Genomic DNA, 23493 nt, shown 5'->3' with positions numbered 1-23493 from the left:
CCCTAAAAGGCCTCGGCCCAGTATACCTGAAGAAGCGTCTCCACCCGTATCATTCAGCTCGGACACTGAGGTCCATTTCTGAGGGCTATCTGGTGGTTCCGTCACTGAGAGAAGTGAGGCTACAGGGAACCAGGCAGAGGGCCTTCTCAGTAGTGGCACCTGCCCTATGGAACACTCTCCCATCAGATGTCAAGGAAATAAACAACTATCTGACAACTATCTTTTAGAAGACACCTGAAGACACCTGTGTTTAGGGAAGCTTTTAATGTTTGATCTTTTATTGTGTTTTTAATATCCTGTTGGGAGCCACCCAGAGTGGCTGGGGAAGCCCAGCCAGATGGGCGGTGTAGAAATAATAAATTACTACTACTATTACTACTACTACTACTACATGGTCAGAACTTGGAAGAACCTTGGAAGAACCTGGTTGCATGGAAAACCATGCCCATAAAAAGCTACCTCTTCATATGTCCCATACATACAAGGTCATTTATATGGTGACTACAAATGTATGCAATGAAATCTTGATGCACATTAGGACAGAAATGGTGACTAGGATGTGTGTGTGTCTTTAACTATTTTCCTACCTGCGGCTTCTCTCTATTATCCTACCCTACCCACCCCTGCAACTTGCCCTGTGGTAGTGGCTGCCCCTCTATTTTCCGTGTGTAGATACGGCTTTCAACTCCTGTGAAGGTATGAGGTAGAAAACTCTCCCCGTACAACTTAAGACGATAATCCCATATTGCTTTATTTGAACTATTTATCTGGAACGGAAGCACTTGAACCTTGATATTTTTCTCAACCTCAGATAATGCTTCTCCCTTTTGAGGTCTAGTTGACAGCAATACAGCTGCAATGCTTCTGTGACTTGTTCCAGAAGCAGCAATGAAATGCACGGCTGGAGGACTGTTCCCGTTAAGTGTGTCATTTCAAAGGCTATTCACTGTAAGAACATGTATTTGCTGAGCTTGCAGATTGATAGAATTACTATAGCAAAATTGCACGACTGAAATCCATTGACGACACAGCACTCACACTGGCACAACGCAGCACGAGTTCACACTCTCTGCTTAAGTGATAGGAAATATAACTGGCAATTCTCTTCCCTGGCTCCCTCCCTCTCTGAGGTAATTTCCTCAGGCGATTAGAAAGAATGATCCATGATGCCTGCATCAGGATAGCATTATCATATTTTTATTTTCAAGCTATGGAACCAGAAAAAAATCCAATCACATGGTATCCTTTAGAATCAATGGTTTGTAAACCACCTTAATATTCTGTAAACTGCCCAAAGAACTTAATTTTATGGGCAGCATACACACATAATAAAGCCTTCCCCAACCTGGGGCTCTTCAGATGTTTTTGACCACCTGTCCTATCATCCTTAGGGATGCGGGTGGCGCTGTGGGTTAAACCACAGAGCCTAGGACTTGCCGATCAGAAGGTCGGCGGTTCGAATCCCCGCAACGGGGTGAGTTCCCGTTGCTCGATCCCTGCTCCTGCCCACCTAGCAGTTCAAAAGCACGTCAAAGTGCAAGTAGATAAATAGGTACTGCTCCGGGGGGAAGGTAAACGGCGTTTCCGTGCGCTGCTCTGGTTCGCCAAAAGCGGCTTAGTCATGCTGGCCACATGACCCGGAAGCTGTATGCCGGCTCCCTCGGCCAATAAAGCGAGATGAGCACGCAACCCCAGAGTCAGCCACGACTGGACCTAATGGTCAGGGGTCCCTTTACCTTTACCTGTCATCCACGCTGGCTGGGACTGATGTGAACTGGCGTTCAACAACAAGACGGCGCAAGGTTAAAAAAGGCTACATTGCACTGGCACTGCCATCCTATGCATGCTTTCTTGGGCATGTTATATGATTATAAATAAATACAAGCTATGTCTACCTTGTTTCACACAGAATTTCTCGTGAATTCTTGAAGTATTTCTCTTAGACATATGTGGCAGAATCTATATGGGACCAACTGGATAGCTCAGTTGATCAGAGTGTGGTGTTGATAACACCAAGGTTGCAGCTTCAAACCCCATACGGGGCAGCTGCATATTCCTGCACTGCATGAAGTTGGACTAGATGATCCTCAGGGTCCCTTGCAGCTCTACAATTCTATGATTCTAAGAAGGTTTGAGGACGCGGGTGGCGCTGTGGGTTAAAGCCTCAGCGCCTAGGGCTTGCCGATCGAAAGGTCGGCGGTTTGAATCCCCACGGCGGGGTGCGCTCCCGCTGTTCGGTCCCAGCGCCTGCCGACCTAGCAGTTCGAAAGCACTCTCGGGTGCAAGTAGATAAATAGGGACCGCTTACTAGCGGGAAGGTAAACGGCGTTTCCGTGTGTGGCTCTGGCTCGCCAGAGCAGCGATGTCACGCTGGCCACATGACCCGGAAGTGTCTTCGGACAGCGCTGGCCCCCGGCTTCTTGAGTGAGATGGGCGCACAACCCTAGAGTCTGTCAAGACTGGCCTGTATGGGCAGGGGTACCTTTACCTTTTAAGAAGGTTTGAAACATCTGTCAGATCCCCTGAGTGGTTTAGCTCCAGTGTAGAACTTGGAAGTTGCACAGAATGTTGATCACATTGTTTTATAAATGTAATCTGCTTTTGAAAATATTCAAATTGTTTTTATTTAATTTTTATGGTGCACAGCCTTTTTAAAAACCACTGGTTTAAATAAGGTCTGAGCAACTTGCAATCCACCAAGGTGAAGGCTTCCCACCACCCAGGTGTGTCAAATACTGGGCAAAGAACACGACATAGTTGTTGTTCTGCCAGGAATAACACATGTTTGACAAGCCTGATTTACAGTCTGATATGAATGAGAATAGTAGCACTGCCTGGAAGGATGGAATTCAACTACCAAACATATATCAAAGAGCATCATTAATAAGATCACAATACCTTCGACGTCCACTGTGAACTGATGTTTCGTTTCTCCCAAAACATTCTTGGCAATGCATTCATAGACCCCTCCATCATCTGTAGTGACTTGTTCTATCTTCAGTATCTTCCCAAAATTCTCTCTGACTCCTCTGTCATCCCTGCCTCTGTCAACCCTTCTCCAGGTTAGATGTGGTGTTGGACTATGGCCAGAAAAGAAGAAACAGGAAAAGATTTAACTTTTTTTTTAAAGTGACATTGTCTCCTTTTTAAAACAGCTGGATAGTTTGAATATTTCAGAGTGTGTGCCTTTTACCTTTGTTCTATCAAACCTTTGACTTCAATACATCACATATAGACATATATAAATATACATAATCTGTTAAACCTCAGATTAGAGGCATGCATTGCTTGGAATAGGCATTGCCTCCTCATTAAAGGACATGGTGAATGTGCAAAGCATGGTCCGCTGCCAACAACATATTGGAAATTGGTTGGAGCACCACAGAAAGACAGTAGCATGTACATAGAGGTACGGAAACTTGTTTCATCCCATTCCATGACAGCTTTTCGCAGCTATAAATGGGGTTAAAGATTTCATCGCGATGACACTAATCAATTCTGTGCTTGCCCAGCCAGAGCTAATTCTCCAGGCAACTGAATATAAAAGAAACTTTGTGTTTTGCAGAATTAATGGGGCACTCTCATAACAAAGCAGACAGAAGTTCAGGGCAGGCTGCTAACTTCCCATTCCCAGCTGGCCTCCCCGATGCCAACACACTACATGGCACACATAGACCCAAGTCCTGGCTGTTTACTCTTCTGTCCATCTGTTGAGATGGCAACATGCCGAGACCCAGGTTACTCTCTCCTCCTGGTTCCTAAAATATATTATGGCTTTCCATGAGCAGAATGTTCACAGTACATGTGGCATCTCTTTTCTTCAGAAGGCATAGCTTTCATTCCTCCCCCCAAAACTTCCAACTTTTCCCTAAGGCTTTATTTATTTTAAAGAATTGCTAATCCACTTAATGTTAGAAAACCTAATTAAGCACACATACACAATCACAAAAAGGCAGAACAGTTACAGATATATTTGTGTGTGAGAATATATACATGCATATATAAAAGGAAGAGGTAAAAATAGGAATTCAGACATAACAAGATCCAGGTCTCAATGACATTAGTCAAAAAACAGTGTTTTGAATGTGTTTTAAACATGCAACACCAGATGGTGCTGGAGAGCAATAAATAATTGTTTGTGATTTTCCATAATGCCTCCCCCTTTTATAAGAATTTAATTTCTGACTTATTTATAGTGGGGGTTTTCCTGTGTGTAGATCCACCCCCAGTCTCATGGTGAGGCAAAGCCTGGGCAAATAGATATATCTTTATGTTATGTACTGAGTTGAATAGGATCCAAACTGCAGCAGACTGATTGGTCCTAGAACAATAGGATCCAAAAGGCAGCAGTCTGATTGGTCCTAGAACAATGCAGCAGTATGATTGGTTGGCAGGAACCACCCAATCATGCTCCAGATAGAAGTGAATCCACAACCTGATTGGCTTACAGTAGAATTCCGGAATTAGCCAATCATGTGCAGCATTCATTCCTCCTCACCACTATGAGCTGAATAAAGAGCATGAAATCACTTTGCGACTCTGAGTATATTTCACTGGCGACGAGGATGGGATCCCGCTGAGCTGACTGCCACACACAGCACCGCAGCACCGCCACCTGCCGCACCGCTGCCTCGCACCGTGTATCCAGGCTTCAGCTCCGGGACACAAGGAACTCAGAATGGCAACCAACAGCAGCTTCTCGCCGTTCAACCCAGCATCTGGAGACTGGGAAGCGTAAGCCTCCCGTTTCACCTTCCTCCTAGAAGCCAAAGGGGTCACCGATGAAGAAGACGCCAAGAAGAGGGCAATATTCTTCAGCGTCTGCGGAGAGGAGACGTTTGAAATCGCCCGGGCTCTCCTTGCGCCTGAAGATGTCGCTACTGTTCCATACAAAACAATAATGGAACAGCTGAAGGGGCACTTTTCGCCACAGCCCTCAGTGGTGGCTCCTCGAAATGCCTTCTACGCAAAGCGGCAAGCCCCTGGGGAAACCATAACTGGGTTTGTGACCTCTCTCCGCCAAGCCGCCCGGTTCTGCAACTTCTCAGAGCTGGAGAACATGCTTCGTGATCGCCTCGTCGGTGGCCTGAGGGATGAGAAGCTGCAACGACGCCTCTACGCTAAGAAGAACCTAACGTTCCAGGTTGCTCTGGAGGAGGCCCTGGCAACGGAAGCTGCTGAGAGGTCAATGCAAGAGGCACGGCCGAGCCAGCCATCCCAACCGAGGGTCCACCACGAAGACCTCACCGACGACTCAGGACTCAGGATCTGACAGGGAGGAGGTGCACCGAGTACAGCAGCGCACTCAAGCAGCCCACATACCACAGCTGCCTCGACGAGAAGGAGGAAACTGCGCAAGCTGTGGAGAAAGTCACGAGAGGAGGACCTGCCGTTTCCGCAACGCAGAGTGCAGGCAGTGCAGAAAATCGGGACACATCGCCCGGGTGTGTCAGGCTCGGCCCACCCGACGCCAGGCATCAGATGACCAATCCAAGAGCCCCAGGTCCCGGGGCCCAACGCACCAAGGCAACTCAACGGAGCTCACGGACTTCCAGGTATACCAGTTGCCCCACCCCAATGTAGAGAAAATTTATGTAGAGGTACAGATAGAGGGGGCCCCATACCGCATGGAGCTTGACACGGGTTCAACTCTATCCATAATCTCAGCAAGGACCTTAAGGAAACTGTGTCCTACTGGGGGTCCCAAACTCAGGCTGGCCCCATTCACCCTCTGGGACTTCCAGAAACGTAAGGTCCCCACAATGGGGGTGGGGACCTTCAGGGTGCAATACCGAGGGCAGACGCGGCAACTGGACTTGCTTGTGGTCAAGGGCCCCTACATTAGCTTACTGGGATTGGCATGGTTTGGACCACTGGGGCTAGCCGTCACCGGGGTGAACCACACTAGCTTACAAGCGGACGTGGACGCCATATGCAAGGAATTTCCGGGGGTTTTTGATGGGAAATTGGGACAGTATACGCCCCCCCCATTGCTCTACAGCTTGACCCCGCAGTACGACCAGTCAGGCTCAAGGCCCGCCGGGTCCCGTTCGCCCTAACCCTAACCCCGTATAGATGAGGAATTGGACCGGCTCGTGGAGCAAGGAGTGCTGGAGCCGGTGCCTAATGCCCCCTGGGAAACCCCAATCGTCACACCCGTCAAGCCTAATGGTTCGGTCCGCATCTGCGCAGACTACAAATGTACCATAAACAAGGCCCTCACGGCCCATGCATACCCAGTGCCAGTGGTCAGCCATGTCCTTGCCACCCTGGCTGGGTCGAAAATTTTTGGCAAGCTGGACTTGGCCCAAGCATATCAACAGCTACCAGTAGATGAGGCCACAGCAGAGGCACAGACGATTGTGACGCACAGAGGAGCGTTCAGGGTAAAGCGGCTGCAATTCGGCGTCAGCGTGGCACCAGGCATATTCCAGAATCTAATGGACTCTCTCCTTAAAGGAATCCCTGGCGTCACCCCCTTCTTCGATGATGTGTTGATTGCCGGGCCCACACCAGAGGAGTTTGAGGACCGCCTCCGCACCGTTCTGCACCATTTCCAGACGGAGGGTCTCAAGGTGAAGCGGGAAAAATGTCTACTAGGAGTGCCTCAGGTGGACTTTCTGGGATTTATGGTGGACGCAGAAGGGGTCCACCCGACTGGGGACAAGGTACGGGCCATGTGTGATGCCCCAGCATCCAAGAACAAGACTGAGCTTCAGGCCTTCTTGGGACTATTGAACTTTTACCATTCCTTCCTTCCCCACAAGGCAGCGGTAGCAGAGCCCCTACACAGACTCCTGGACAAGCGGGCCCCTTGGGTGTGGGGCCAGCGCCAGGAGGCCGCATTCCAGGCAGTCAAGGACTTGCTTGTCTCAAACTCGGTCTTGGCACACTTCGACGAGAGGCTGCCGGTGGTGCTAGCATGCGACGCCTCACCCTATGGCATTGGCGCTGTCCTGGGACACCAACTCCCGGATGGAAGAGAGGTACCGGTGGCATACTTTTCCCAGACACTCAACGCAACCGAGCGGAACTACTCACAAATCGACAAGGAGGGTCTGGCAATCGTGAAGGGAGTAAAAAAATTCCATGATTTCTTGTACGGGCGGCCCTTCACCGTGGTGACTGACCACAAGCCGTTGCTTGGCTTGTTTGCCCCCGAAAAGCAGACCCCCCAAGTGCTGTCTCCTCGCGTCCTGAGGTGGTCAATTTTCCTTGCCAGCTACCAGTATGCACTGATTCACTGCCCCGGGAAGGCGATGGGCCATGCGGATGCCCTCAGCAGGCTACCACTACCGGAAACAGGCCCCGACCCAGCACCTGCACAAGAGGTTATGAGCCTGGAGCTGCTTCCCGACCGCCCCATTCAGGCACAAGAAGTGGCACACCATTCCAAGAAAGATAGGGTCATCTCCCGGGTCCTGGACTGGGTGTGGAGGGGATGGCCCAGCAGCAGCCCCGGGCCAGAATTCGCCAGCTACACAACCCGCAAACATGAACTGTCAGCCCACAAGGGGTGCCTGTTATGGGGAAGCAGGGTCATTGTTCCCCAGCCCCTCCGCAAAAGGGTCCTCACAGCCCTACACGAGACACACCCAGGGGTAGTAAGAATGAAGGCCCTTGCCAGGAGTTATGTGTGGTGCCCGGGGATCGACGGAGAGATAGAGGCCTGGGTCAAACACTGCCAGGCCTGCCAAGAATCCCGCCCCGATCTCCCAAGGGCCCCAGTCCAGTCCTGGGAGTCCGCCCGAGCACCATGGTCATGCCTGCATGTGGACTTCGCTGGCCCCTTTCAGGGGAAAACATTCTTCATAGTGGTGGACTCCTACACCAAATGGCTGGAAGTCGCATTGGTACCGTCCACTTCTACGTCTGCAGCCATCCGGATACTACGCAGGCTGTTTGCAACCCACGGGCTCCCTGACACTCTCGTCTCAGACAATGGGACTGCATTTAAGTCAGGAGAATTCCAAACCTTCACAGCGCAGAACGCCATCCACCACATCCGTTCGGCGCCATTCCACCCTGCCACCAATGGCCAAGCAGAACGCATGGTGCGGACCACCAAGGACACCCTTCGCCGCATGACACAAGGGGATTGGGAGTACCGCCTTGCCACATTCCTTCTAGCACAGCACAGCACCCCCAGCTCAATGACTGGCCGGAGCCCCGCTGAACTACTAATGGGTCGGCGCCTTGCAATCAGATTGGACCGCCTTCACCCCGATAGAGCTCAGGATGAGGTAGTGGTGGGGGAAGGCAGGAACCCCCGGACCTTCAAGGCCCAGGACCCAGTGTATGCAAAGAATTTTGGGGCAGGCCCTGCATGGGTACCCGCCACAGTCACCAGGGTCACTGGCCCCGTGTCGTACGAGGTGCTAACAGATGGGGGGCAATGCTGGCGCCGCCACTGCGACCAGATACGGCGACGATTCCCAGGAGATAACCAGGAGGCGGCGGACAGGTCAGAGGAGTCCCAAGGGAACAGTGGGGCAGTGAGGCCCATAGAGCAGCAGGGGCCAGCAGGAGAGGCAGAATCAGTAAATACAGAGAGGACCCGTGAGGCCGAAAGGACACCAGAACCAGAACCACGACTGAGCGAGCCGGTTGTGCCAGACCAAGCAGGCCCATCACAGCCAGCATCCTTGGAACACGAGCCAGAACCTGAACCCCGGACCAGGGAACACCCCAGACCGCAACGCACACGTAGGCCGCCGGCGTACCTTGAGGACTATGAATGCGACCTCCCGGGCAGGACTGGAACTTAGAGGGGAGGGGTGTTATGTACTGAGTTGAATAGGATCCAAACTGCAGCAGACTGATTGGTCCTAGAACAATAGGATCCAAAAGGCAGCAGTCTGATTGGTCCTAGAACAATGCAGCAGTATGATTGGTTGGCAGGAACCACCCAGTCATGCTCCAGATAGAAGTGAATCCACAACCTGATTGGCTTACAGTAGAATTCCGGAATTAGCCAATCATGTGCAGCCCATTGTGTAAATAATGTATATAAGGCAGATACTTTGAGGGGACTGGCATTCATTCCTCCTCACCACTATGAGCTGAATAAAGAGCATGAAATCACTTTGCGACTCTGAGTATATTTCACTTTACAAATATAGATATATCTTTATAAATATAGATATAGCTTTACAAACATCCAGAACAACTCCTTCAAACATATATATCGTATGTTCCTTATGACAACGATCAGTGTACTTATATGCTCCTCCTCCCTGATAATTAAACAGCACCTAGAAGGGAAAGAGAAAATTCTGTACAGCTTTCCCTCAGGGTCAGGGTCAATGGCCGGCCTGTACAGAGGGGGGATGGGGGTGGACCCAGGTACACAAGCTACAGCCTTAAAGGGTTAAGCCGGTCAGGGCCTGCTGGACTTAGGCTTTCACACCAAGTAGGCCCAGTGTCTCACTCTGCGCAAGGGCTGACCCTGCTTATGCAACATTTCTTCTTATTGCATGTGCAGCATGCCATATGCAATATTATGGCTGCTAACACTCTCATGTTCCCCTAAAAGGACGCAAGTTTAAAACTGGAGAAGTGCAGTGCAGACTCAGTGCTCCTTGTTGCCTGAAAAGGAGAACAAATGCTGCCCTCTTCCACACTGAGGCCAACCCTTTAAAAAAGGCTTGCTATACCAATCAAATACCAATTGCTGCCTTCATCTATTTGCCCCTTCATGGTCCAGCCTTTCATGCCCAGTATTATTTCATGCTGCATACTTTGAAAAGTATATGTATAATTCAAGAAACATTGCCTGGTTACTCCCCCAACTCCACTTTTCTCATGGTGGAAATTGTGAAAAAAAAGGGAATACTCACAGTCCTTCAGCAATGCATTCCAGAAAAAGATCAGATCCTTTTATGACAGTCACTTCTGAACTGTGGCCAGAAGACTCAGGGATAACAAGTTTTGGTTTTCTTTCCTTGATTAAATTTGCTGAAAATGAAGGGGGTGGGGGGGAGAGAGAAGTAATTTCAGAGCTTTTGAAATGAGCTGAGCTCTTCCTAATATTTATCATTCATGAACGATAGAAATCTTAATGCCAATTGATTCCTGTATAGCTAATGCACTGGAAAAACTGAATGGCATCAGACTAGATTGGCAACAATTTTCTCATTGATTTCAGAGTATGTATTTGGATATACACATCTAAGTCTATATCAAAATGTGGTATTTTAAAATTGTGGATCTATTTTAGGAGTGCAGCAAATACCACTGGTTTTCCATTCCTGTAGTGTATGCCAGATATTCACTGCAGACTCTATGTGCCTGCTGATGCAGTTACTGTACCAGTAAAAACAAAAAGCAGGGCACATCTGCAGTCTTGCTCCATACAAATTTATCATTCACCTGGAGCTGAAGATAGGGTTAAAACCAGGGAAATGACAACAGTCACGCCATAGCCTTGGAGGCACAGCTGTCTCCCTCAGAGCAGGGCTATTTCTACCATACAGCTTCATTTCTTCCCCAGTCTTGTGTTTGGGGAAAGTCAAAACGACTACCATTTTGTGATTTACTAGAGTGCCTTGGAAACAGCTTTTGACGCAGCACAAAGAGCTGTTCAGAAAACTGCAACCATCTGCAGTGGTTACATGGAAGTCAGTAAGCAACAAGCCTACTGGATATTGGAGTTAAGTGTGATTAGCATGCTGGACTATGACTGGGGGAAAGCAGGTTGAAATCCCCACCCAGCCATGAAGCTGGTCCTCTCACTGTATCACAGCCAAATCCTACCTCACAGGTTGCTGTCAGGGGAAAAAACTGGATGGGGGCAGTGGGAGAACCATGTATGCATTGGAGGAAGGGTGTTTCATGACTTGCAATTTATAAAGAAGCAGCTGTCAGAATTCTTTACATGTCTACTCAGAAACAAGTGTATGATGGGGCTTGCTCCCAGGTAAGTAGGTAAACAATCATAGGCTAAAACAAAACAAAACAGTTTCATGCTGAATTGCAGGCTGTACCTCTTCTATCACCCTTTTACTTATATAGCAATATACTTAGTATGAAGGTTTGAGAACCAAAATATATACCATTATTTTATATTCTGAAAAGTAAAATAACATGAACACTGGACCTTTGTAGTAACTCTTATTTCAGCTGGATAAATTCTTTTATTTCATTCGAATCCATATTATAGATATTGCGGGTGCAAATGCTAAATAGTGACAACTTACCCTTGGCAGCACTAGGTGAACTGGAATCATTAGTATGTTTTGCTGAAATAAACAAAAATGGAAACCAAATGGAAACATGAATGGTGATGAAATTTATTGAAGATCTGATGGAAGCAATCAAACAGTGTTGCAAATGTATTTGCCTGCTGGGTTTTCTCTTCATCCTACCCCACTCTCCAAAATATTCACCCTAATCATGCTGCACGTTAAGCAGTTTTTCAAACTCTCCACATGGAGTGAGAGGGAATGCAATGACATTTGAGTAAAAAGAAAGAAAAGAAAACCTGGATTCAAAGCCACTATATACCGTATTTTTTGCTCTATAAGACTCCCTTTTTCCTTCCTAAAAAGTAAGGGGAAATGTGTGTGCGTCTTATGGAGCGAATGCAGGCTGCGCAGCTATCCCAGAAGCCAGAACAGCAAGAGTGATTGCTGCTTTCACTGCGCAGCGATCCCTCTTGCTGTTCTGGCTTCTGAGATTCAGAATATTTTTTTTCTTATTTTCCTCCTCTAAAAACTAGGTGCGTCTTGTGGTCTGGTGCGTCTTATAGAGCGAAAAATACGGTATATCCCAGGATTGTGTGACCATAGTATTCTCTAGTATTCTCTCTTTTTTAAAAAATCAAATATAATTATTAAACATGTAATGCAAGCATGCACAGTGATAATGAACTGATGTATAAACAATGTAAATGCTGGAAAAGATGTCAAATTCAAATCATTTTAAGTTAACCTGTGTTGTAAAGTTAAGTCGGCCATTTAGAAAACAGTATCCCTCCTGAAAGGACAAGATTCAGGATTGTTAACATAGTTTTTCCCCCCTTCTTGGCCAACCACATGTCCAATAATGCATGGAAAAATGTTACTGGGAACCAGGCTGCACACATATATAGCAAAGTGATACTGTGATTTTGGAAAACATTGAGCATCAGCCATGGAGGTGGTTAATGGCTGTCTCCCTACATAGCTGAACATTTTTCCTGATTTGTTACATCAGGAAAGATAGTTTTAGCTTCATTTCACTTACGGCGTCTGCTGATTTTGCCTAAAACAATTTCTTAAGGTAAATTTTAAGGTATCTGCTCTAGTAAAATATCTCAGGAAGGTTTAGGCAAGCAAAGGGGTGGTTTAGTTGTTGCTATTGTTAAATACAAATTGTCTAGAGTGATTCTTCACATATCCAGTTTAGATAATTTAATACAATTGGATCCCCTAACAATTTTGTTTCTATTTTACTTTCATGTACTTTCCACATGAGCACAAGCCAGATTGCCTGCATGCTGTCTGTGGTAACTCCTTGTGTTATTTAAGATTTTCCCAATCTCGGCAGATCTGAGGAAAGTAAGATTGACAACTGTGAAAAAACTCTTCGGCAATAAAACACAAAAGCAGATAGCTGAACATTGCTTTTAAACAATGCATCAGGATGTTATTCAATTCTGAAACGGCACACTATTCACAAAGTCTATTTACAAAGTCAAAGTATTAAGACAAACAAATTACTTCTATCCTCCATAGGTGGAAAGGCTTTTCCACTCATATGATGGCTCATTCTTCATGGCATTTTTCTGATGGAGATGGGGGAGTTCCACAAGAACATACCTGAGCACATTTTAAAAGTCAAAAGGAATCGATTTAGGCTCTTACTGCTCCTCCAGGAGCCCATGCTTCTGAGTCATGTTCAAAACAGGTCAGCTATTCTGATATATAGGGAATTATTTGCAGCATATTGCTGAAATACGACTGCAGAATCAAGCCATTTATGGCCAAACCTACAAACTGTTCCAACAGCAAGTAAGAATGCCGAATGAAACTGAAGTGTTTCACTAGCATAATGCCAGGTGTAGGCATTGCACCAGTGCCCTAGTATAGCACTGCCCTGCTATTGATGGCAACAGATACTGATTGGTTGTACATAGCATGTACAATATCTCTGTGGAGAGGACTAAGTATTCCCCAGCAGCATTTAAGCCACAGCTTTTCTATGTAGTAGAAATTTCTTTTGTAGACCATCTTCAAAGGCCTCAGATACAGAGGAGACCACATCAACATTGACAAATGATACAATTCTAAAAAGAGCAAAGAAGCAAATGAATCTTCATTCCTTCAAGTCTTCAGACTCTGAAAAAGGCCCCATTTGGTAGCAACAGAGAAGGGGGAGAAAATGTGCCTGTGACACATTTTAATGCAAACCTCCTTAATTTTCACTTCCCAAAGAAACATGAAAACTGAAATGCAGCTACCCATTGAAATTCACACTTGAGGCAAAATTGCATATTAGGAGAAATGCCCACCAAAGTGCTGAGGAATTTTCATAACAACATTTTTGAAATTAGCAAAGTGATACGGAAATGTGGCAAACCGGACTAAAGATTTGGAAAACGAAAAGAGAAACCGAGAGAAATCAAAACTGACAAATTCGCCCGTCACTAGGGAGCAACCTTTTGCAATGGCACCGCAAGCTGTCGACAACAGCCTTTCCTCCACAGGCTGCTGCTGTAGCGCCAAACCATAATTTGCAAAAATCGTTTTGCTAGCTGATCTCTGTGATTTTGACTGGGCCCTATTTTGTAAGGCGAAATGTGTGTTTCCTTGTTTTGGTTTGAGCAAACAATGGAGGATGTGCAGGTATGCAGCTGGCAAGCGCCCTGAGGAATGTCTCCTGTATCAGTTCAGCAAATTCAGCAAAACAACAGAAGTGCTTTGTAGGGCCAACAGCTGCAGATCTTTTTATGAATGGGGCCTGGCTCTCATAATAAGTGGAGGAACAAATATACATTGGCATGTATTTTTGTTAGGAATAATCATATTAGAGACACACATCACATGTAAGAATTCTCAGAGGCGTAGGTTTTGGGATAGACATTAAGGCAGGTGGAGGAGAGAGGTGGAAGAATGAAAGAAAAAAGGGGGGAACTGAACCCCCAGACTTACAACGTGTAACTGTCAGTGTCATTGGCATTTTCTGCACAATAGTCCTCAGTCTTGGAAATGCAGCAAAGCAGCAATAATCACTCCGGCTGTCATTTTCATCCACATTTGCAAAGAAAAGATCCCCCTTAAGGCTCATAGAGACCCTTTCATCTTGTGGGATGTGTTGCAAGTCTAACAAGGAAAAATAATAATAATATAATGATGATACAGTATGATAATGATCTTCCACTCCCCCCCCCCCACGCCACAAAAAGAAAGGAAAAAGGTGGCAGCTCACTGTTCTGTCAAAGTACTTGCTCCCAGGTAAGGGAATAATTCTTTGATGTTAAAGAGTCATGAGGTCTGAAAGTATATTTCGATATTCACCATGTTTTTTTACAAGACAAAAAAGGCCACCATCTTATAAGCAGGACAAATTCCTGTACCAGTACACACCCACCAAATGTAAACTGCCTTCTGCATAAATATTCTGCAGAGACAATAAAGCAACTGCCATGAAGACTGCATCATTTTAATCGTTCAGACCAGCACAACTATTAATATTACAAAGGCCTACATTACAGACGTCATGGCTGTCAAGAAGCCCCTCGCTCCTGTCACACAGAATGCACACTTATAGCCTGCATTCCATAATGTGATTCCATTTTTAATTTGCTGTTTTGATAGCCGAGGAATTCTGAATATTTTTTATCAAGAGGCGGTAACTGTCACAGCAAATGAGATTCCAAGGTCATGTTCTGGAGGTATAATACCCTTGGATCAAGTTCTTCCAAACCAACAGGACAGTCGTGCCTATCCTGTTACCCTCCAGCTGAATTGGACTTCAACTCCCATCATCCCAGCCAAGTTGGCTGGTTTTGACAGCTGGAGCATACCAGACAGGGGAAGGCTTCAGTAGGCCTTGGTAGGCAAATGGTAACTTGTATCCTTCATCTTCCTGAGGAAACCACAGCCTCAAGTTGCCCATTTCTGCTTCCTTCCACATTTTTTTTTTTCCTTTCTTTTTGGACAGTGTGTGAGGTGGAGGTCTCAGTGCACAAGCAAGAGATCATTTTGTCGTTGAGGCAGTTTTGGTCATTCACTTCACTCCAGGAAAGTGAGACCAAGACTGAAGCATGTCAGTGAACAGAGCCTCTCTGCTCCCTGGCAGGCCTTTACCTGATGCAGATGGCAAGATGGGAGCTGTAGACTGGGCAGAGGGGAAAAATCTGTCCTCCCTAAAGCACCCTGGCTTCTGTCTCTCTGTCAAGGTAGCTTGAGAGAACAGAGGGAAAAGAAGACACTAACAACTGAATACAGGTCACAGGCCCATGGACAGCCACAACACAGGCCTCTCTGGAAACATTAGATTAGGAGCCACCGGTGCATCGAGGTGGTAGCCTGCATCTGGCACCCAGGTACTGGTGACACTGAGAGAGAAGGATGTACCGGCAGAGCCAATCTGGTGCTTCCACCAGCACATCCACACCATGGCAACATTTCCCCGCCTCCCCACTCCCAATATGGCACAGGGATGCTGGTGCCAGGAGGTCAGCTGTGCTGGCTGTTTCCACTTTTGATAGGCTTCATTTCAGCGCTGAATTTGGAATCTAACCAGTAGCCATTTTTTGCTTTTCTCTTTCACTTTCATCTACCCTGCCACATGAAGATATAACATTATGTCAAGAAGCTTCAGATCCACTAACTCTGACTAGGCTAGCAATGGCTACAAAACTCATGATGGCTGTATTACCTCTTGTATCAGAGGCAATACACATCTGAATGCCAGTTGCTGGGAATCACAAGTAAGAAAGAAATAATTTGCTGCTGTGTGAGCTTCCCATAAGCATGTAAACAGGATACAGGACTAGGTATGGCTTTGGTCTGGCCTAGCAGGACTATTCTTACCTTCTGATCCTTTCATCATGTTTTCTTTCATGCTGACATATACTAACCATTTATATAATTCCCTTACAACTTTTCAGCATTTTCTAAACCATTATTTGTACACTTCTGCAGTTCATTTTTGCATGCTATTGCACACCAAAGAGGCATCTGAACAGTTTCAGTTTTAATTAAGTTCAAGTTATTGGGACAAATCTTTCAAAGAGAGATTTGATTTTTAAATGGCGCAGTGAGGAATGAAATGGTTCTCACCAATGTTCATCCAATAAATGTGCAGCGGTGGGATTCCCTTGGGAGGGTTGCAGTGCAAGACCATTGCATCTCCATACTCTACATCTATCGGGTCAATCTTCTCCTTGGGGAATTTAGGAATACCTAACATAATGGAAAAGAAACATTTTCAGAAGTCACTGAGTAGCACCTATGAACTTTATATCTGGCATTCTCTGTATGAATTGCTACCTGTCTAGCTTTCCCATGACTGTGCAGTCTTATGATTCACAATGTAAAATAACCAAATTTATGTGGGAAAATAATGCAGCCATGCATTCTGAATTTGAAAAAAATTCTAAAGGCAGTTTCAGGAGGGATGCATGTATAGAAATGCCACTTACCTAGGAATCCTGAAACAATTTTCTTTCTGTGTGAAGAACAAGTACACATTCTGCTATGCATGTGGTGATGAATCATTTGACACTGGTTTTGCCATTGGACTTTTACAGATCACCAGACGCATACCTAAGTTGCGCTGGGCTGGCAGAAATAACCATAGCAGTGCCAAAGCAGAGTAGGATTATGGCTGCCTCAAAAATGTGGGAAAATGCTGATAAAGTTTACAGTCTGACTGCTCTAATGCCTTACAGAGACAATGCAAATCTCATCTGCTTCAGAATAACCAAATGGTGTGCAGGCTGCAATTTTATATTGCTCCATCCCATTCCACATTTCCAACAGAGTCTTAACAAACACAAGAGAAGATAACAGTGAAGTTACTTAAGCAAGAATCAGCATTGCCAGGACTGATCACATTTCGTTGTCCTAATGTTGGAAAAGGAGTCACAAATCTCCATGCCTCCCATCAGAGATTCCTGCAAACATCAACCTGCAAGATTAAATCTTTTTTTTTTTTTTCCTTCCCCAGCAGATTGAGGTTGTTTCAGGGCACCTTTCCCTTACATTCCGGGCAAGTTGAAACGGATGAGAAATTGTTGCAGTTCCATCAGTGTAATTAAGCCATAGTGAAAGAATAAAAAAACAGCAGGAACAAAGCAAAAAGAAAGGGAATGAACTTAGCTTGAAAGCCATTAGCAAGTGGCACTCCACCTTTGCAGGATGTTTTGACTGTGGGGATTGGAGTCTTTGGGACTACTAAGGTGTTGTGGTTTTATCTCCTCTACCACAAGGAGCCTAACATGCCTATATTTCAGCAAAGATTTAAAATTACGTTTCTGAAGGTTTAAGAAAACTGTTTGAAAACCTGCATTTTTAAAAAATTACTAGTATCAATTCAAGTACAGTAAACCTTGTCTTTGACTGTAGGAGGCAAGGTACTCATGACAAACAATTCAAGGCCTATTCATTCAGAGCAATATGAACTGCAACTCATCTGCACCTTTCTCCAGCAAGTAACTATTAAGGCTACACATTGTGGAAGTGATCAAAATGAAGTTAAGCGCATTAAAAACCAACAGCTCTTAAAAGTGCTTAGCAGTGACTGGAATTTTCCCATAAACTGCATGTTGCAGTTATTCCATACTTGCTAGTTCTCAAGTCAAAGCAACAGAATACCCTTTAACAGAATTTAGCAGCATCTATAGCCAAGTAATCTTGTCGACACTTCTTCTTTCATTCCTACTACAAGCAAGAGAAGTGTCAAAACTGGTACAGTGGGAGGGATGCCCCATTTCTAACTGAGCTGTGGATGTGACAAGCTCGTCCCATTAGACTAAGTGTGAATGAATTGATAGAAATCAAGCAAATGTGCATGAACCTCCTTGAGAGCCCTACAGGGGATAATGGCAGGAACACGGTAATGTACTCTCTCTTTTCATGAGTGCTGAAATTATACTCCATGATACATCCTGACCGTGCAGGAAAATTGCCCAGCAATGATAATACGATGCAATTTGGGTCATCTTCCAAAAGGTTTGCTTGCTGAGGTCCAATCTGGCTCATCATCTGGTAGATAAAAGACGCGCATGTAGTCGCAAAAGTCTGAAAGCCACTATTCTCAGAGGCAGCCTGCATTTTGCTATCCGTTGTAGAACACTGAGTCCATCTGGAAGTTAGTAGCAGTGCTACACCGACACTTGGTGGAAGGAAGCCATCTGAGGGAGAAATATCATTTCACAGCACATGCTCTCACAGGTAAGGTGCCAGCCCTCTGATAAAGCAAGACGTGTTAGTGAGGAGGGAGGGAAAAGGCCATTCGCTTCACGAAGATTCAAGTTGCAGCTCATTTCATTCATAGAGAGAGAGAGTGTGTGCCAGGTGTCATTCAGCTGCAATGAAGCTAGAATTGAGATGTCATTTTGACAAGTTTAGAGCACTAAAACAACAAAAGCTTTTGCTTTCTGAAATGAAGGACATGTAGGATGTGGAATCATGTTTGGATTCAATTCCTGGTGGCAGTAGTGGCAGATCAGATGTGAAAATGGCCTTAGAAGTATTAAGGTTCAGATGCTCAGATTTTTTTTACAATCACTTTGTTGGTTCTCATTATTTCTTCTTATATGTGCTATTTGAGGAATGATTTTTTTATTTTATTTTTTTACAAATGGCTGACAACTTTGATGATGGGAGAAAAGGAATGGTGAGTAGCCTTTTAGTTATACAAAGGAAAGGGGAGACCCTAAAGGTAATAAGTAAAGGTAAAGGACTCCTGGACGGATAAGTCCAGTCAAAGGCGACTATGGGGTATGGTGCTCATCTTGCTTTTCAGGCCAAGGGAGCCGACGTTTGTCCGCAGACAGTTTTCCAGGTCAATTGGCCAGCATGACTCAACCGCTTCTGGCACAACGCAACACCATGACAGAAGTCAGAGTGCATGGAAACACCATTTACCTTCCCACTGCAGCAGTACCTATTTATGAACTTCCACTGCTATGCTTTCAAGCTGCTAGGTTGGCAGAAGCTGGGACTGAGCAGTGGGAGCTCACTCTGTTGCATAGATTCTAACTGCCAACCTTCTGATGAGCAAGCCAAAGAGGTTCAGTGGTTTAGACCACAGTGCCACCCGCTCCCTACGAAGAGACACTACCAATGCTTGAGCAAGGTCACAGTGTATATAGCAGCAACACCAGTCAAACTCTTCTCTACATACTCCATACTCTGGGTTCTATCTGTGTCTCTTGCACTAATGAAAGGTTCCCTGATTGAGTGGAGATGTCCCTCAGCAGAATGGAGAAGAGAAGGATTGTAGTTCAGTGGTAGAGCGTCTTCTTTGCAGAAAGTTCCAGGTTCAATCTCTGGCTTCTCCAAATAGGGCTGGGAATCCCCCACCCCCCACCAGAAATCTTGGAGGGCTGCTAGTGTGTTCAGTACTGAGCTCATGGAAAAATAGTCTGATTTAGTTTAAGGCAGCTTCCTATGTTCCTAAGACAATTTTGCACTTTCATGTCCTTGCCCCCAGTAGTTCCTGATGTTGCCCCAAATCTGGTTCCTATGTTGGAAGGCACTTTGAAATAGAAGAAGAAGAAGAAGAGGAGGAGGAGGAGGAGGAGGAGGAGGAGGAGGAAGAGGAGTTTGGATTTGATATCCCGCCTTTCACTCCCTTTAAGGAGTCTCAAAGCGGCTAACATTCTCCTTTCCCTTCCTCCCCCACAACACTCTGTGAGGTGAGTGGGGCTGAGAAGTGTGACTAGCCCAAGGTCACCCAGCAGCTGCATGTGGAGGAGCGGAGACGCGAACCCGGTTCCCCAGATTACGAGACTACCGCTCTTAACCACTACACCACACTGGCTCTCAGTGTGGGAGGTAGCACAGGACGTAGAGCCACTGATGAGGGGCACCACTGGACATAACCCCATATCTGCCCATAGAGGGCAGACCATTCAGTAGCCCCAGAGACTCCTAGGGATGATGTAATTAATCAATCAGTTATTTAACAAATACAATTAAATCAGATCATCTGTACCTTGGAGGTGCATCAAAACATGTGCTTGCCTTTATTTGAAGAAAAGTGTATTAATAAGTGCCATATATAATAAAAATACTTGTTCATATGCTGCTTTGAATATTAAATTTTGAATGTCCATTCTGATATCTTCCTGTACTTTCTACCATAACATAATCTGGAGCAGTATGAACTCAGGTTTTACTTGATCTCTGTCTCTCCCTCTCTCTCCAAGCTAGACCTGTTTAAACACCCCATTTGTGTAGTAAATCCCGAGCTAAAGTATTTAAATCTGACCTTGAAATCTGCTCCAGCCTTTAGAGTGCCTGATTTATGTAAGCCCTAGAAAGGACTATGGATATGGTGAGCGTGAAATTTGGGAAAGAGTCACAGAAACTGCTGTGCAGCTTTATGGTCAATGAAACGGCATGTTTAGCTACCCAGTCCCAGAGCGGATCCCCCCCCTCCCTTTTGGCTCTGGGAACATTTTGATAATTAAAAGGAATAGATTCTCTTGGTTAAGTAGCTCAGCGGTCGGTGCCTTTGCCTTCATAATTGGCTTCAATTATGCAGGTACCGTATAATTACTGGAGTTTTCTCTTTTATTTCCCAATACTGTAAAATGAGCATTAAACATTCACAAGGTTGAGGAGAAGCTGCATAAAAAAATGCTCATTTCATTGTAGGTTTTGCATCTTAATCTTCAACAAATGTGCAGTTGTTGTTTTTCTTGAAAACCAGTTTAATATTAAATTGTTGTGGGGTTTTAATTTTTTTTTTTTTTAAAAATTGTATTTCTATTTTTTGTGGGGAGGACTGCTATGCTTAAGCAATGCTTTTGTCTTCCCTGCCAGAAGAACCCCTTTGCTTGACTTGGGTATCCCACTGTTGTGGAGCTGAATAGCTCACAGGGCAAAATTTATGCTCCAAAGCATCACCTAGTGTGACTTGTTGCTCTTTCCACTTTTATTGAGGTGGTGGGTTGCCAAGCACCTTGCATCCCCATTGAAATCTGCCAGCAGAATGTTGCCAAGCACCACACTGTTATCGTGAATGCACACAGTGATCTCACACTTTCCAGAGCTCAGGCTCTGATTATATTTGCGCACACATCACAATTGATTTATTCAAGCTCCTCTGCAGCAGCACTTATCAAACGTTGCCACACAGTGTGTCATAGTATTGGGTTGCGAGATGGCCAAAATGGGGGTGGGGTGGGGTGGGGAGGAGAGGAGAGTGGGGAGCCTTCCACAGGTGCTCAGGTTTCCCTGTAGTCAATGGAACCCCTGCTATATTTTGGAGTCAAAAGACAAACCACATGCCCCAAACTTGTGTGCTGGTGGAATGAAATCAAATAGCCTGTCATAGCCTTTGTACAGGGTCACACCTAAATGATGCAGCAAGCAATGTATTACCAGCACACTGAGTATACCCAGCTCTATTTCTCTGTTACGTCTGTGGTGTGGCTGTGCAAGATCCAGACTAGATGCATTGATGGACCACGTGAGGATCAGTAAGCTGAATCTGAATCCTGGCAAGATGGAAATCTTGTGGATGGGAGGCTCCTGGGAGCAATATTCTTGTTCTGGATGAGGGTGAACTCTCCCCAAAGGAAGAGGTGCTCTGTTTGGTGGTGTCTATTGATGCGTATGTCATTGGAAGGCCAGATCACACTCTAGAAGGGCAGCTGCTCGCAATACTCATGAGATTCCTACCCAGCAGAGCTTTTTTTTTTCATCTGGAACTCACCGGAACTCAGTTCCAGTATCCCTCCGGTGGTTGCCATTGTCATTATAAGAGAATAAGCGAGGTATTCAGGGTGAGTTCCGGTACTCTTTTGGAAAAATAGCATTGCTGCCCAGGAACACCTGGCAAATTCTGCCCGGGACTATGCAAACCCAGCAAGGCTACCGAAGGCAACAGGGCTACCGAAGCCAGAATCTGCCCCAACCTTCTGTGCAAACCAAAGGTTCTTCACACTTTTTTCTTCTATAAGGCAGAAGGAACAGCAGCTAGGTTTCCTCTCCAACCCCATATACCACCAAGACATGCCATCGGGACAGCCCACCCCATTTCACCGCCTGAGGCAAAACATGAAGGTTCTGCCCTGCACATGTGCCATGCACTGCCAACCCTGCCAAAGCCTCCCTTATTGGGGCTCTGTGGCTGAGGCTTCCAGGTTCTGGTGAGATCTTGCAAGAGCCCCATGAGATTGCATAGGGCTATCACCAGATCTCCCTGGAACCTGGAAACTGCCACAGCTACTTCTCATCACTTCTCCACTGGTGGCGGGGGTCATGCCCACAGAGGTGGCCCTTGGATTCTGCTGCCTGAGGCTGTTACATCAGTCAGCCTCATGGACAGGCCCGCCCTACATGAAGTCCATTATATGTGTACTGTCTATTGCAGCATTTGCCTTTGGACTGATGCAGCAAGTCAATTTTGGAAAGACTAAAATGTGGTACAGAGGCAGTTTGAACTGACCTGGGGGGTAAGAAGTGGGTTGAAGGAAGATGGATAAGGGTGAGTGGGAAATGTGCCTTCTCCCCTCAGGTTTTTTTTACTTTTTCTAACATTTTTCTTCTGAAAATGTTGCCCAAAACAAACAGTGTTTAAATAATCCATTATGGTTTTATGTAAAAGTATGCGGAGAATACAAAATGAACCTCAAGAGGAAAAGAAGGAATACCGCATTAAACATCTACCTAAATCAAATAACTCTCCGCCACCGAGAAAACTTGGTTCCCTTGAGGGCCCCCTGTTTAAAATGGGCTGTATATTAATATGCCTGCCAACCTACACCCCAGAGAGAATGTGTGATCGAAGGCAGTCAGCAAGTCCCAGAGAACAACAAATGTTACACAGGAAGGAAAATGTATGCATGCATACAATCAACCGCACTTTCTGCAACTTAGTGTTTTGGGACTGATGTTTGAGTTCTATGCTAGGAAATTATTGTTCCATGTTAATTTCACATACAAAAAAAGTAATGAGTGATTAATTACGCACAGATGCTCACAAAGCAGGTCACAATGAGATTCACTAAGGCATTGTTGGGAGTAAAGCAACAATACTTGCAAAATTTTACCTGAATGGGAGGTGGTGGTGGTGATGATAGACGGAAAAGCAACCCGTTCTTCTGCCTCACTGATTCCTTCTCTTTGAGTAACACATTACTCTTTGAGTAACTACTTGCTGGTTATGTAGATCACTTCCTTTCAGGCTTTACTTCCTTCCTGCTTCTCCCCAAGTTTAATCAATATGTGTTAGCATGTGCTACTGTTAACTTCTTGGCTGCTTCTTGGCCACAAATAAAACCTATATGTAGAATGGCTTTGTTTGTTTACATAATAAATCTTACTT

The 23493-nt window shown here is 45.6% G+C and overlaps 1 protein-coding gene and 1 long non-coding RNA gene across 8 annotated transcripts in view; one reads left to right on the top strand and one right to left on the bottom strand.

Annotated features, from left to right (window-relative positions):
- LOC310671185 overlaps positions 1-23493 on the top strand; it is a 917602-nt gene that overhangs the window by 449218 nt on the left and 444891 nt on the right. The window lies entirely within an intron of this gene.
- Positions 1-23493, bottom strand: part of CHL1 (cell adhesion molecule L1 like) — a 206213-nt gene that overhangs the window by 52434 nt on the left and 130286 nt on the right. For 6 of the 7 annotated variants that reach the window (XM_083424702.1, XM_083424700.1, XM_083424698.1 and 3 more), the window contains 5 exons: positions 16269-16391; positions 14133-14303; positions 11199-11240; positions 9840-9957; positions 2899-3080 (listed from right to left, as the gene is read on the bottom strand). In XM_083424702.1, coding sequence (XP_083280828.1) covers positions 2899-3080; positions 9840-9957; positions 11199-11240; positions 14133-14303; positions 16269-16391 — 636 coding nt within the window. The remainder of the gene's footprint in view (positions 1-2898; positions 3081-9839; positions 9958-11198; positions 11241-14132; positions 14304-16268; positions 16392-23493) is intronic. The other variant, XM_083424699.1, reaches the window with a different exon arrangement.

This window comes from Podarcis tiliguerta (genome assembly GCF_965153285.1).
Source record: "Podarcis tiliguerta genome assembly, chromosome: 2".
Classification (NCBI taxonomy): Eukaryota; Metazoa; Chordata; class Lepidosauria; order Squamata; family Lacertidae; genus Podarcis; species Podarcis tiliguerta.
Note: the sequence above shows the minus strand (reverse complement) of the source record. Positions and strands in the feature narration are given on the sequence as shown.